General features: G+C 45.9%; 1 protein-coding gene across 4 annotated transcripts in view; it reads left to right on the top strand.

The window, feature by feature from the left end:
* Window positions 1–16065, top strand: part of trrap (transformation/transcription domain-associated protein) — a 198789-nt gene that overhangs the window by 118765 nt on the left and 63959 nt on the right. For all 4 annotated transcript variants that reach the window (XM_060939722.1, XM_060939721.1, XM_060939723.1 and 1 more), the window contains exons 45-56: window positions 1007–1132; window positions 1705–1851; window positions 4124–4323; window positions 6840–6961; window positions 7300–7513; window positions 10299–10478; window positions 10631–10777; window positions 12074–12193; window positions 12942–13229; window positions 14157–14294; window positions 14376–14488; window positions 14733–14868. In XM_060939722.1, coding sequence (XP_060795705.1) covers window positions 1007–1132; window positions 1705–1851; window positions 4124–4323; window positions 6840–6961; window positions 7300–7513; window positions 10299–10478; window positions 10631–10777; window positions 12074–12193; window positions 12942–13229; window positions 14157–14294; window positions 14376–14488; window positions 14733–14868 — 1931 coding nt within the window. The remainder of the gene's footprint in view (window positions 1–1006; window positions 1133–1704; window positions 1852–4123; window positions 4324–6839; window positions 6962–7299; window positions 7514–10298; window positions 10479–10630; window positions 10778–12073; window positions 12194–12941; window positions 13230–14156; window positions 14295–14375; window positions 14489–14732; window positions 14869–16065) is intronic.

Below are 16065 nucleotides of genomic sequence, written 5' to 3'. Positions count from 1 at the left end.
AAAAACGTAAGTGCCCGTAGAGTTTGTTTGACATGACAAAGAACCTCTGCGGCCAGTCTATGGCTCGAAAATCAGCACGTCCAGGGTTTTTTCTAGAAAAATTTAGTATGAGGGCGCTCACCATGGCGAGGGAGCGAAGCGGGGGGGGATGGTGCCGGTTGTCCCCCCCCGCCGTGCAAAACCATTGAAAAATGCTCCAATGGGACATTCTGAGGCTATCTGAGAGGGAAATTGTAACAAATTGTCTGTCAACATTGAAAAAGAAAGAAGTAATCTTCTTCTGCCCTGGACAGTCTTTGGCTTTCTTCCGCTTCGTGCCGCGGGATGACCTCTTTAAATGCCCAAGTGTCAACAAAAACAACTCGCGAACTACTTCTGTCAAAAGCTCCCGCGCCGGTGGGTGAAAGGTCATTCAGTCTCGAGAAATCTCGCTCTACAAGTCAGCTGACCTTGTATGTAACCCATGTCAAATCTCGCGAGAGCAGCCGCGACAAGTAAACAACTAAACAACATGGCGCCTCAGTCTGGAAAACGCCAATTCGGATTGTTTTTGCACCGTCTGGCGGTGTATCTACTATGATTGGAATATTTTTGGAGCAATTATAACGTATTTGATGATCAGACACATTGTCACGTAGTGTTGCTGGGATGTTTTCACAGAGTCGGTAAGGGGGCGCACGCCGAGAGTAAGAGGGCGCAGCGCCCCTGTTCCCCCGTTTAGACAAAAGCCTGACGTCACGCGCGCGCCCTCCGTGCATTTCACGCGCGCCCTCCGTGCGTTTCTTGCGTTTTTTGCACGTAGACCGGCCGTAGGAGCACGTACGGCCTGTTGTGACCGAGGCTTAAGCTGTGTCCTTCACGGTTACTAGATCTCGGTTCAGTCGAACCCTTTTATGAGCCGTTTCGGTGTGGATCTGTTGGGAAACATCGTTTTAACAAGTCCCTTGTCTTTTGTTGTTGTTTTTGTTTCTACTAGCTAATATTTTCTGTTCCTCTTCGTTCTCAGGCACCTCTTCAGTGGCCTCTAAATACGAGGAGTTGGAGTGTTTGTACGCAGCTGTAGGGAAAGTCATTTATGAGGGGCTTACCAATTACGAGAAGGCCACCAGCGCAAACCCCACTCAGCTGTTCGGTAAGAGACGTCACTCAAGACCACTTGAACGTCAGCAATGAAAGGCTTTTACCTCTTTAGTCTACTTTCACATAGATTTTTACGGTACATCACGTAGAATGTCACAGGAAGTGCTTTTAAATCCGCTTTCTCAATTTCTATAAAGCAGGATGTTTCTTAATTCCTACAAACGCCCAACAGGTGATCAAACACTATTGGATTACATCCTATAGTTGGTGGTATTTGATCCAGGCCCAAAATGGCACTGCAGGTCAATAAATGCCTCCTGATTTCACCCTGCGCAGGAGGCGTACAGTTGCACATGCACCACTGATATGATGTATGTGTCTTGCCCAGGGTGACTTTTTACATTTGTCTCTACTCCCTAGAGTCCCAGCCCCCAAAAAAATCATTATTCATCCTCTCCATCCCCACCTCAGCTGTTATCTCCGTCAGATTTCTTTAAAATGACCTTGTAATTCAGTGGGTGTGAGACCGAAACCGTCCCCAGTAAATGGCCTTGCACTGGTGCAGCAAAGGCCCCGTACCCACGAGCCATCATTTTAACTCTCGCTGTCTTCTTCCACTTACAGGAACCCTGATGATCTTGAAGTCAGCCTGCAGCTACAACTCCAGCTATATCGACCGCCTCATCTCGGTCTTCATGCGCTCGCTTCAGAAGATGGTACGGGAGCACCTGAGCCCGCAGACCAACCCTGGAGCTACAGAGACCAGCGCAGGTAAGCCAGCCAAATCATCTTTAGCTGTTAAAGGACTCCAGATCACCTGCACGATGCCGAATTAGCCCTTATTAGCCGCTGTCTCAGAGCTGCTGCATTTTGGTGACATGATGGCGCATGCTAAGGCCAAATTAAACGGAAATGTGCTTAAAGTGCTGGCCTCTTTGTCAATGCACTACCTGTAGGTGATTGTTCCTGCTCCTGTGTATCTCACACGCCCAACTGTCCTCATTCTTATGATTAGTCCCCTTCCTTCCTGCTTCGTTCTGAAGCCATGACTCTGTATGCTGCAAAGAAACAATTATTTTCTGACGTATCTGTAACTACCGGGGCGGCACAGTGGTGTCGTGGTTAGCGCTGTCGCCTCACGGCAAGAAGGTCCGGGTTCGAGCCCTGTGGCCGGCGAGGGCCTTTCTGTGCGGAGTTTGCATGTTCTCCCCGTGTCCGCGTGGGTTTCCTCCGGGTGCTCCGGTTTCCCCCACAGTCCAAAGACATGCAGGTTAGGTTAACTGGTGACTCTAAATTGACCGTAGGTGTGAATGTGAGTGTGAATGGTTGTCCGTGTCTATTGCCGCTTTTCCACTACCAACGTGGCTGAGCCGTGCCGTGCTGAGTCGGGCTGAATGGGGCTGTTGGAGTTGCATTTCGACTACAACTGCGCTGAACCGTGCTGGCTGGAAGTGGGTGGACACATTGGGTGGACGTCACCTGATATCGTTAGGCGGCGCAAACAGTGACATCAGTGATCTTTTAAGCGGTAGTCTCACGACCCATTAACCGTAAAAACACGTACAACAAATTCCGTACTCATCAGGCCTGGATGGTGCTTATTTTTTGTTATATAATTACTGATTAACATAAATATATACGGTTTTGCAATACCTACAAACAACTACGTTTCTGTTGCATATTAAAATTGCTGAATGCAAAAGTATAAAAGAACGTCACACGCACTTAATATCAACCATTTCACATCATGATGCGATATACTGACAGGCCGAATCAGCATTACTTCACAGCAAAAAAAAATAAATAAATTTGCGGTGGATAGCAACGGGGAGGGGGCGGCACGGTGGTGTAGTGGTTAGCGCTGTCGCCTCACAGCAAGAGGGTCCGGGTTCGAGCCCCGTGGCCGGCGAGGGCCTTTCTGTGCGGAGTTTGCATGTTCTCCCCGTGTCCGCGTGGGTTTCCTCCGGGTGCTCCGGTTTCCCCCACAGTCCAAAGACATGCAGGTTAGGTTAACTGGTGACTCTAAATTGACTGTAGGTGTGAATGTGAGTGTGAATGGTTGTCTGTGTCTATGTGTCAGCCCTGTGATGACCTGGCGACTTGTCCAGGGTGTACCCCGCCTTTCGCCCGTAGTCAGCTGGGATAGGCTCCAGCTTGCCTGCGACCCTGTAGAACAGGATAAAGCGGCTAGAGATAAGGAGATGAGATGAGATCTGTAACTACCATGGCTTACTCCTGGATGCCGTTTGCTGATTGAGTTAGAATTAGCTGATATGTATTGAGCAAGTGAATGGGTTCAAGTCAAACATGTCCTGGTCTTGGAGCAAGTGAGCGTATCCTGTGGTTTCTGCAGTTGACCACTGGGTGCTGCAGAAGGACCAGTATAACTTTGTGCCATTTCTCTGAACTGAGAAACTTCCGCTCGAAAATTCCTCACCTCGTCCGGTGACTTAGCAACTCCGATCTGACCTCTTGGCTCATAACACTCTCCAAAGTGTTCTCCTGGTCATGGATAGTGTACTTCAAGACACACGGAGGCTGGTTGTGCACATATGCGCATACTTTTAGCTGTCAGTCATTGTTACTCTGCAGAGTCACCAAGGCAGTCGTGCCAAAGCCCTGTGCGCGCAGCATGAGTCCGCACAGAGCTTCAAATCAGCAATCTGCAGCGAGCACAATCGCCCATCTCCCCACTGCTACAGCTGATCAGCACTCGCACTTAACCACTCACAAATCAACCAGAAAGTGCATTCAGAGTCTCGATTTCCTTAGCTCCGGTTCTCCATGCTATAAAATGAAGTCCTTCTGTTCTGGTGGCGGGATGTAAAGGGATCACTTTTCATCTTTTGACAGTTCAGGTCTGGATGATTTTGTGAAGCTGCGAGTGAAATTTGAATTTGAAATGAACCATTACGTTGAAAGAAGGCCTTGCCATGACTTGTAAACCCTTTCTTTGCCAAATATACTCTAGTTCTAGCGATAATTCGATGACGTTTTAAGCTCAGATGGTTTCTACTGATGTCTGTGTGTGCGTGTGCGTCAGTCACGAGTGAGCTGGTCATGCTGAGTCTGGACCTGGTGAAAACCAGGCTGTCTGTGATGAACATGGAGATGAGGAAGAACTTCATTCAGGTCATTCTGACCTCCCTGATTGAGAAATCGCCTGACCCGAAGGTCCTCCGCGCTGTGGTGAAGATTGTGGAGGAGTGGGTGAAGAACAACTCTCCTATGGCATCCAACCAGGTAGATGTATATAGTTTTTTTGTGGTTCGGTTGCCATCAAATCGTGCGCTCCGATTGGCTCGTGAGCGGTCCGGAATCCTATGATACAGACCCTGCTTACAGACCTTTGGCGACTCGCTCGCTCGTTCACAACAACAAACAACAACAAATTAGCAATTTTTTGTCAACATTTATTTTTGCATTTCTCAGTATAATAGCATTAATTTTCCAGCATGGATAGCAACAGCGTTCACAGCGAAAGCGAGTTTTACTACCCTGATGATGACGATATCAAAGAAAACATTTCAGGGGAAAATCGAAAACGAGCTTGTAGCAGGTTTGTTCTAAATATGGTTTCCTGTTTGGGTGCTCTCGTTTTCTGTTAGAATTTGATAAAGAAAAAAAAAAAAATATATATATATATATATATATATATATATATATATATATATATATATATATAAATAAATAAAAATTTACCAGCTCAAATACCGTGACCTCGGCCTTGAAAATACTGACCTCGGTCCAGAGGCCTCGGTCAGTATTTTCAAGACCTCGGTCACGGTATTTCACCATACGGACCGACCTTAAGCTGGTAAATAATATATATTTATTTTTTTCGCGGTGCAGTTTTCATCAAATCCTACGCTCTGATTGGCTGGCGAGCGGGCCCGTATCCTACGATACGGACCTCTGGCGACTCACTCGTTCACAACAACAAACGTAGCAATTTTTGTCAACATTTATTTTCGCATTTCTCAGGAGAATAGGATTAATTTTATATTATGGATAGCGATAACGACAGTGTTCACAGCGAAAGCGAGTTTTACTACCCTGAGGAAGAAGAAATAAAACATTTCAGGAGAAAGCTAAAACCTGTAACTTGCTAATGCCGAGCAAAAACATGGCTGAATCCTGAATGACTCCTATTTGTATAAATAGGGGACTACATAGGCAGCAAAATGTAGTTTTTTTTTCCTGCCATGGAAGTGCACTTGTATACCAAGGAGAAAGCAATTTGCATTACAGCCATGAATGAGGATTCAAAATGGCGGCTTGGTTTTCCCTTTCAGGTGCTCTCGTTTTCGGTTAGAATTTGGTAAAGAAAAAAAAATATCAGCTTAAAGTGCCATTCCACCATTGGATGTATTCTTTGGCATAAAATACGACAACATATAAACGGTATCACTAGACAGAGAAATCTTTTAGCTTCAAAATGATATATCAAACATAATTTTTTGACAATGACAAGTATATTAATTTTGCTACCAAAGTCACCTACCCTTTTAATTTCCGCGCGGTAGTGAAACGTGAGGTCATCGGCAGGTTCCCCTTCTTGTGTACCACGTCACGTATCCTACCTCTTGGATTTGTCCTACCAAGCCTACTGCGCATGCGCGAAATCGCCTACTGCGCATGCGCAAAATCCAGGAGGGTAGGAAAATTCAACAGTAGTTTTGTCCTACCGATCAGCTGGGCTGATAGAAAATCGGTGAGGTTTTTACGCATTTGCCGATTTTTATGTTTTGTGCGTATTGGTCGAGTCTTTGGCCGAGTCAAATAATTTGTAATGACTTGTTGTGAATAATAAAACGGTCTGCATGAGAACTTGCTAATTGTAATGGCGTCATGTGTTCTGCGCATGCGCAGTAGGCTTCGCACATGTGCGGTAGGCTTGGTAGGACAAATCCAAGAGGTGGGATAACTTTACAGAACACCGACACATGGTACACAAGAAGGGGAACCTGCCGATGACATCACGTTTCACTACCGCGCGGAAATTAAAAGGGTAGGTGACTTTGGTCGCAAAATTAATATACTTGTCGTTGTCAAAAAATTGTTTGATATATCGTTTTGAAGCTAAAAGATTTCCCTATCTAGTGATACCATTTATATATGTTGTCGTATTTTATGCCAAAGAATACATCCAATGGTGGAATGGCACTTTTAAGGTCGGTCCGTATGGTGAAATACCATGACCTTGGCCCAGAGGGCCTCGTTCAGTACTTTCAAGATGTCGGTCACGGTACATCACGATACGGACCGACCTTAAGCTGGTAAATATGTATATAATTTTTTTTATTATTTATTTATTTATTTATTTATTTATTTTTTTAATCGGTACATTTTAGAAATGGAAGCCTGCATTTTAGGCATAAGCATTGAGATGCATACATGGAATGTTCTGAGCTCGTGCTTAAATGATCGTGTGCATGTGAGTGTATTCCGTGCTTCTGGAGCGCTTCCATAGCTGTGTTCAGTGGGCAGCTTGCCCTGGCCGGATGGCTGTACCCAGGTGTTCTCTCCGTTAGCCTGAGGCAACAGAGCCGACCCTGAGAGAAAGGAGCTGAGCAAAGGTGCTGCGCACAGTCCTCCTGATAGATTTGAGATAAATGGACTGTATCAATCTGTTCACCCTGTGCCTGGTGCCTCTTCCTGCTGTTTTTTTTTTTTTTTCTTCCCCCCCTTCCCTCTGTCCTCTTTTTACCCTCTGTATTTCTGTCCTTTTCACTCATCTTTCTTTCTTTTTGGCCCAGATGCCTAATCTCCGAGAGAAGTCAATTCTGCTGGTGAAAATGATGACCTACATTGAGAAGCGTTTTCCTGATGACCTTGAATTAAATGCCCAGTTTCTGGACCTCGTTAATTACGTCTACAGGTAAATGAACCAATTAATCATGGGTTGTATGGCTGCACTGCCCCGTCCATCTATTGCTATGACGACAAGGCCACAGCTGATTTTCGTAGGGTGCAGGGCCAGTTTGGATGGCTGAAGGGCTTGAGCAGGCCTTGGTGTTTAAGAGCCAGGTGGCATGAAGGGGGTCCTGGTGCCTGTCCTTGGTCAACACTGCTAATGAAAACAACAGCTGTGTTTGCGCCTCTTAAAGGATGTCTGGCTCGCTCACTCACTCACTCACTCCAACACACCAAATTGTAATTGAAAATTTTTCCAAGCGTATGAACTGTCCGAGCGCTCCTCTATTTCCTGTTCTTCAGGGACGAGAGCTTGTCAGGAAGTGATATCACATCGAAGCTGGAGCCGGCTTTCCTGTCAGGGCTACGCTGTGCTCAGCCGTTGATCAGAGCGAAGTTCTTTGAAGTGTTTGATGCCTCCATGAAGCGGCGTGTCTACGAGAGGCTCCTTTACATCTGCTGTTCCCAGAACTGGGAGGCCATGGGCAGTCACTTCTGGATCAAACAGTGCATTGAGGTACAGAGCAAGCGCACATACTGAAGCACACGTACTTAAAGCAGTGGGTCTCCGTCCTGGGCCTGGAGTACTCCACATGTTTGGGGGGTTTTCTCTCCTCTAACTCGGCCGGTTAAATCTGGGTCAGGATGGGTAATTCACTGATTTGTTGAAAGAGCTTTTCTGTTCATTCCTTAGTAGACAGAAAGGTGTGAATTGTTCTTCCTTTACAGCAAACCAACAGTGATGAAATGCATTGTGTTTTTTTTTTTTTTTTTTTTTTTTTTTTTTTTTAAATTCCATAGGTTTTTAGGACGGCTAGGAAGACGTCAGAAATGCGACCTGAACTTCAACAATATTGAAAAATAACTACTTTTTATTTTTCTCGCGGTGCGGTTTCCATCAAATCCTGCACTCTGATTGGCTGGCGAGCGGGCCTGTATCCTACGATACGGATCCCAGTTACGGACCTCTGGCGACTTGCTCGTTCACAACAAGAACAAACATGGTAGCATTTTTTTGTCGACATTTTTTTTTTAAAATAAGATTTATTTATAAGATCATCAAAAATCTTAATTTTTGCCAGCATTTCTCAGGAGAATAGCATTAATTTAACATCATGGATAGCGATAACGACAGCATTCACAGCGAACGCGAGTTTGACTACCCTGAGGAAGAAGAAATAAAAGAAAACATTTCAGGAGAAAGCTAAAAACCTGTAACTTGCTAACGCCGAGCAAAAACATGGCTGAATTCTGAATGACTCCTATTTGTATAAATAGGGGACTACATAGGTGGCAAAATGTAGTTTTGTTTTGTTTTTTTCCCCCTGCCATGGAAGTGCACTTGTATACCGAGGAGGAAGCCATTTGCATTACAGCCATGAATGAGGATTCAAAATGGCGGCTCGGCTCGGTTTTCCCTTTCGGGCGCGCTCGTTTTCTGTTAGAATTTGGTAAAAAGAAAAATAAATATATTATTTACCAGCTTAAGGTCGGTCCGTATGGTGAAATACCGTGACCTCGGCCTTGAATACTGACCTCGGCCTAGAGGGCCTCACTCATTACTTTCAAGACCTCGGTCACGGTATATCACAATACAGACCTCCCAGCTGGTAAATGTCTTTTAATTTCAATTTAATCTTCTACAAACAGTTTTCAGAGTGTTAATTGATTGCCATTAATCTCACATCTTTGACTTTGAGGTGCGGGCTGCAGCTCATATGTTTTAAAAAAAAATCCCCAATCTCCGCTACAATCAGTGTGCCTGCTTGCTGGTGAATTATTAATGTTGGCCTACACACCCTAGTGGTGTGTACTGATTCATCCCGCTGTACTGGAGCAGAACTACGTTCTGGCATTCATGCCCTCTAGGCCTCTGTCAGCATAGAAATATGCGACGGTTTCACTTGGGTGCAGCGGATCAGAAGTCGACCCGATGTTGTGCTGATATCCGTGAGCATGGGCAGGGTGTGCAGCCTTAAATGGGGATTGATTACTCCCCAGGCCCAGGAGGGGCCAGCAGTTCTAATCAGGGCTTTGAACCGGTTCAAGGAATGAAAACGAAAACCTGGAACTTTTTCTATTTCACATGGAACAGAAACGAAACCAGAAACTTGATTATTTTTTATGTTCCGGAACAGAAACGCTTATTAAAAATAATGGTAACCGGTTAATACCGGTTTTTATTTCGTTCCTCAAAGTTTCCGTAGCCTACAAATAAAAAAGCCATGAGTGTCTGAGCAAAGAAGAGTCTGAACGATGCAACCTCCCTATTGGCTGTTTGTAAAAATGTATCAGTTGTTGCCCTTCCCACGGGAATCATCGCGGGCTCGAGAGCCGAGACCTGACGAGTTAGTTCGTTGGTAGCAGAACAAAATGTCTGGACACAAATCGGGTTTTCAGAAAAGGAAAGAAAATAAACGGAGGGTTGAAAATCCAAAAAAGGAGGCAGAAAATGCAAAACGAGTTTTAAGGTAGGACAAATGGTTACTTTTCTGAGGCAGCCCGGCGTGGCTGCAGGCTTTCAGTTGTGTCATTGAATGGTTACTTTTCTGAGGCAGCCTGCCGTGGCTGCCTGCAGGCTTATTTATTATAGCCCATTTAGTTAAAATAGTTGATATAAAATGTTTATAGTTATGTGATGGTTGTCCTGATTTAGACTGGTGTTTTTTTTTTTTTGGGGGGGGGGGTTGCGCGATGTTGCACCCGGGTCCAGATTAGGGCAGAACCGGCCCTGGCTACATTTCAGGTGTAGTTTGTTTTATGTATGTATGTACTTGCATAGATGTGTACTTGGTCTTCCAATATGGTGCCTAACAAAATCTCGCGGCGCGGTGACGTCATGCAGTAGCCCTCTATAGGGCCTGACTAGCCTTTGGTAGCACATTAAACGAATTATCTTTCATTTTTGGCACTTTTTCTGTTTGTGTAGATGGGAAGACATACTGAGAATCCAAATCGCCAACATTTGAAAAAAATAATTGTTTTGAATTATTTCTTGTCTTATTTAATGAAGGTTGTAATAGAATTAGCCTACATTTGGCTTAAGCTGGATGAGACAGAGACATAATTTTATAGCCATTTGTTAAACAGCTGACAGGGAACGTAATTAACCGTTCCGGGAACTAATTTTTTTTGTTCTAACCGGTTCGGGAATGTCTATTTAATGGTGGAACCCAAAACGTTAAAATTCCGTTTCTGTTCGGAACGAACCAATAGGAAAAAAATTCTGGTTCAAAGCCCTGGTTCTAATGGAGGCTGGAATCAAACTCCAGTGACTGAGACCTCTACTCTGTGTTCCTCAGCTGCTGTTGGCTGTGTGCGAGAAGGGAACCATCATAGGAACCAGCTGCCAGGGCTCCATGCTGCCCTCCATCACCAATGTCATCAACCTGGCCGACAGTCACGACCGTGCCGCCTTTGCCATGGCCACTCACATCAAACAGGAGCCACGTGAGCGGGAGAACAGCGAGACCAAAGAGGAGGTTGGTGTAGCATTATTCCACAGTTCTCTTGATTTCTACTCATCAGTATGCGTTTCCTGGTCCTGAAGTTACGAAGACACAAACTTGTATGAGGTAAAGTCACTTATTTAAAGCTGCCTCGTTAAAGTCCGTGCTTTTGTCCTCATGTCTAGGATGTAGAGATAGACATTGAGCTAGCACCTGGGGATCAGACCAGCCTGCCGAAGACCAAGGAGCAGGCGGAGCGCGACGCCGGCAACCAGCTGCACATGCTCACCAATCGCCATGACAAGTTCCTGGATTCCCTTCGAGAGGTCAAGGTGAGCGGCCACCTCAACATATGCTACTCAGGTATGCGTGACTGAAGCTGGTGTGTGCAGAACACACAATGACACTTTCCCCCACCCCATCCATGGAAAAAAGACACATTATACACAGACAGAAATAATAAGCGCTCTGTGTTCCAGAAACGGCTGATTTAAGCTATGGTGTTTTTTTTTTTTTTGTTTTTTTTTTGTTTTTTTCCCCCCCCCTTGAGGATTGGGGGAGATTAGAGACCAGACCTGTCACAACTGGCCAGAGGAGCAGCTGTCTGAGATGTTTGCATACGTTTGGCATGCATTTATAATGAATTCCAGTTATATCTCTTCACCTAAATCAAAATATTTTTGGTTTCACAGGAGATCCCACCAACTCTCCGAATATGAACAGCATTTTTACTTGTAATATTAACCCCTTGGCTGCCACCCATAATTAATTGTAATGTGCCGGACATATAGGACAAAAATAGGTCGATATTTGGATGATTTTTCTCTAACTTGTTCAGAACTTTTATATTTTTAATATTTGCCTCATCTCATTATCTCTAGCCGCTTTATCCTGTTCTACAGGGTCGCAGGCAAGCTGGAGCCTATCCCAGCTGACTACGGGCGAAAGGCGGGGTACACCCTGGACAAGTCGCCAGGTCATCACAGGGCTGACACATAGACACAGACAACCATTCACACTCACATTCACACCTACGGTCAATTTAGAGTCACCAGTTAACCTAACCTGCATGTCTTTGGACTGTGGGGGAAACCGGAGCACCCGGAGGAAACCCACGCGGACACGGGGAGAACATGCAAACTCCACACAGAAAGGCCCTCGCCGGCCACGGGGCTCGAACCCGGACCTTCTTGCTGTGAAGCGACAGCGCTAACCACTACACCACCGTGCCGCCCCCAGAGTAAAAATAACTTTAGTAATTAAAAAAAAAAAAACAAGACAACAGGTCTCATCAATGAGAACCTGTCTACAAGCATGACTTACTATTACTTGAAAACACAATGTACACCACAGGTCCTTGTAACCGGGTACCATTTTTATGATGGTCTTTGGTATGACCCGGCCGTGAATAGGACTCCCGATCGAGACATTAACCACTAGGCCAACTCGCGGTAACGTGCCACTGTGAAGTAAAAGTAATGTACCATGTAAGGTACATAAAAGGAGGTGTTTATGACGAGTAGCGTACGTAAAAGATTTCATGGCGTACGTGACTCGTCCAAGGGCATTGAAGGGGTTAATGCATTATGTAAATAACTGAGCTGAAAGCGTGTTTTTTTTTTTCTTAGACCGGAGTGCTACTGAATGCTCTCGTACAGCTCTGTCACATCTCCACACCGTTGGCTGAGAGGACATGGGTGCAGCTTTTCCCTCGTCTCTGGAAGATCCTGTCAGACCGTCAGCAGCATGTGAGTGCCACTGTCCTCTCCTGTACCTGGGTTCACACCTACACCCGAGCGTTTAAAAAAAAAAAAAGCAGCCTTTCAGTACTTGGTTCTGCTAAAAATAGCCCTGTACCAAATTCTTGGTTTGACCTTAGGAACCTTTTGAAGTATTTTTCAGTGCTCATGCTGCATATCACAACACCACCTATTCTGCAAGCTAAATGCCCTGATGGTGTCAGAGGTCTTGTGTCGTCCCTCACACCAGTCTAATCAGTAGGCTCATGGGAAGCAGGCGCTCTGACTCCTTGCCCTCTTCAATAGCAGTTACACATGCAGGCCATGGTAATGAGGAAGAAATTAATGCATTTATGCAAATATCAGGAATTTAATGGGCCAGATGTCTTAAGCATTAAGGTATAGCTTTGATTTGTGATAATGGGTGCTGTGAATCTTTAATCTGCATTTCTAAAGTGTTAAAACGAAGTACGTTATGGCTTTGTTTTGGCTAAGTGGCGAAGAAGAAGAACTGAATTAGCGTACATTATGTAAGGTTTGTCACGTGAATGACCTTCTGATCGTCATTTCCATTTTTATTCCACTTGGCGTTTTGAATAAATATTCATTGAAAAATATTTCCAGGTACATATTGACAAGAGAATAACGCTTTTTAAAGCAATTCGATACACTTGCTCTCAAAGCTTGAAGAATCTTTTTTTTAAACCGTATTCTATGAATACTGAACGTGCCCTTGTGCCCCACGGCCTTGTTGCAGGCCCTGTCTGGGGAGATGGGCCCGTTCCTGTGCAGCGGCAGTCACCAGGCTCAGAGAGACTGCCAGCCCAGTGCGCTCAACTGCTTTGTGGAAGCCATGTCGCAGTGTGTTCCTCCTATCCCAATCAGGCCTTGCGTGCTCAAGTACCTCGGCAAGACGCACAATCTGTGGCTCCGCTCCACCCTCATGCTCGAACAGCAGGCCTTCGAGAAAGGCCTCAGCCTTCACATCAAACCCAAACAGAGCACCGAGTTCTACGAGCAGGAGAGCATCACGCCCCCTCAGCAGGTACACTCAGGACTCCTTCCTAATTCTTTCGTCTTGTTTTTAATGATCTCTGGGAGGTTGGAGATCTGCCCAGGTTCAGCAAAGGCTTATTCTAAGCAGAGACCTCATAAGTGCAGCTCGGCTTTCTGTGATCATTAATTCATTTTAATGAAAGCGCGACCAGATTCCTACAACGCGCGAGGCAAATTTTACTCGGCATATGAAGACAAACCTGAAAACATTTTGACTTTTATTTAAAACTATGAAATGTGCTCATCTCATCTCATTATCTGTAGCCGCTTTATCCTTCTACAGGGTCGCAGGCAAGCTGGAGCCTATCCCAGCTGACTACGGGCGAAAGGCGGGGTACACCCTGGACAAGTCGCCAGGTCATCACAGGGCTGACACAGACAACCATTCACACTCACATTCACACCTACGGTCAATTTAGAGTCACCAGTTAACCTAACCTGCATGTCTTTGGACTGTGGGGGAAACCGGAGCACCCGGAGGAAACCCACACGGACACGGGGAGAACATGCAAACTCCGCACAGAAAGGCCCTCGCCAGCCACGGGGCTCGAACCTGGACCTTCTTGCTGTGAGGCGACAGCGCTAACCACTACACCACCGTGCCGCCCTCACTGAAATGTGCTTTAAATGACAAAAATATAAAGCTTCTGTAATGTTGCTTGCAAATGTTGACTGTAGCTTTCTAGTGATCCAGAGCAGCCTACGAGGTGAACGGCTTATAAACCTAAGCAGACTTGCTCACGCTGTGATCTAAACCTACCCATGTCTACAGTTTACTCTTGAGTCATTAAGTTTTGATGTGAAAAAAAAATGATAGAAACGGCGAACAAAACCGCCACATCCCAAAATACATGCTCGATATGGTTCAGTGTTGCTCCATAGCCTCTAAGCATGTATTTGTATTCGTGTCCCTTAGGAGATCCTGGACTCCCTGGCAGAGCTGTACTCCCTGCTGCAGGAAGAGGACATGTGGGCGGGGCTGTGGCAGAAGCGCTGCAAGTTCCCCGAGACGAGCACAGCCATTGCCTACGAGCAGCATGGTTTCTTTGAACAGGTAGATGTGTACCCTGATCTTCAACCTTCGACGTTTTCCTGTCGAATCTGTAAACATGAATCATTATTTTCTTCCCACCAGGCACAAGAGAGTTATGAGAGAGCCATGGAGAAAGCCCGTAAAGAGCACGAGAGGACCAACACATCTCCTGCCATCTTCCCTGAGTACCAGCTGTGGGAGGATCACTGGATCCGGTAGGTTCCACAGCCTTTTTAAGTCCTTGGAAGCCGACCTGTCTTAGCTCTCTGCTGCATAGCCAAACATTCCCTCAGAACTTGGCTCAAGATGACAGGCTGCTCTCCTCAAGCCACGCTGGATTTTGTAATCCACCCAAAATTCAATTTATGGAATTTGGCATGTGCTGAGTTACTTTTGCTCTGAGGCATATATTCAGAAAAGGTTTAACCATGGGCTGGGTTTGTTTCTCCTCTGTTCCAGCTGCTCTAAGGAACTGAACCAGTGGGAGGCGCTGACTGAATACGGCCAGTCCAAAGGTCATACCAACCCATACCTGGTGCTGGAGTGTGCGTGGAGAGTTTCCAACTGGGCTGCCATGAAGGAAGCACTGGTGCAGGTAAACCCAGAGTAACACCCAACACTCCTCAGGTCCTTAGCTGTCGATCGTCTCGTACACTTTTCCTCGATTGACGAGAGAGCGGAGAGATCACCCCAAAATTAGACCTCCTGAGTATCAGGGGAACACTAATGGGTGGTTTGTGGTAAACAGGAAGCTGCTGTTTACGACATTTCAGAAACGTAGCGCCTCTGTTGGTAGTTAATTTATGGCCCTGTCTTTAAGTCGGAGGAAAAAGGGCATGAATGCCACTTGACACATGATGAATACTCTTGCTCCTTTTCAAGGAGACTGGGAATGAATCCACTGAGGTTTCTGTTCTAAGGTGACACCTAATTAAATCGTCCGGCACTGTCGGCCCACTTCCCTGCCTTCTCCCTTCATTCACTATGCATCTAATATTTACGGATACTTGCTTGAATAATTGCGCAAACATCTGCTGGGAAGAGATTTGTTTGCGCTGTGCCAGGGTGCAGTGTACTGCGGTAGCTTTTGCTCTCAGGAAGTTTGGAATATTCCGGCTTTCAATTAAAGCATAGACGATATGGCAAACGCTGCTGCAGGGATATTCATCAAAATGTTGCACGGGGTAAACGTGCTGTGACCCACGGCTGTAACTCACCCCACTCCTATCAACATGCTGCACAGCTGAATGCCAGCAACCTTTTGTTCTCTTGGTTTCCCGGACACGGTTAATAATCTGTTTTGTAACATTTTAACAACGTTAACCGTTAACAGTAACTTGGATAATACTGTTGTACCAATGCAGAGCTCCCCGTTGCTCATCTCATCTCATTATCTCTAGCCGCTTTATCCTGTTCTACAGGGTCGCAGGCAAGCTGGAGCCTATCCCAGCTGACTACGGGCGAAAGGCGGGGTACACCCTGGACAAGTCGCCAGGTCATCACAGGGCTGACACATAGACACAGACAACCATTCACACTCACATTCACACCTACGGTCAATTTAGAGTCACCAGTTAACCTAACCTGCATGTCTTTGGACTGTGGGGGAAACCGGAGCACCCGGAGGAAACCCACGCGGACACGGGGAGAACATGCAAACTCTGCACAGAAAGGCCCTCGCCGGCCACGGGGCTCGAACCCGGACCTTCTTGCTGTGAGGCGACAGCGCTAACCACTACACCACCGTGCCGCCCCCTCCCCGTTGCTATCCACTGCAATTTTTTTTTTTTTT

The sequence above is a fragment of the Neoarius graeffei genome, chromosome 14 (assembly GCF_027579695.1).
Source record: "Neoarius graeffei isolate fNeoGra1 chromosome 14, fNeoGra1.pri, whole genome shotgun sequence".
Classification (NCBI taxonomy): Eukaryota; Metazoa; Chordata; class Actinopteri; order Siluriformes; family Ariidae; genus Neoarius; species Neoarius graeffei.
This window is presented reverse-complemented; position numbering and strand designations above follow the sequence as displayed.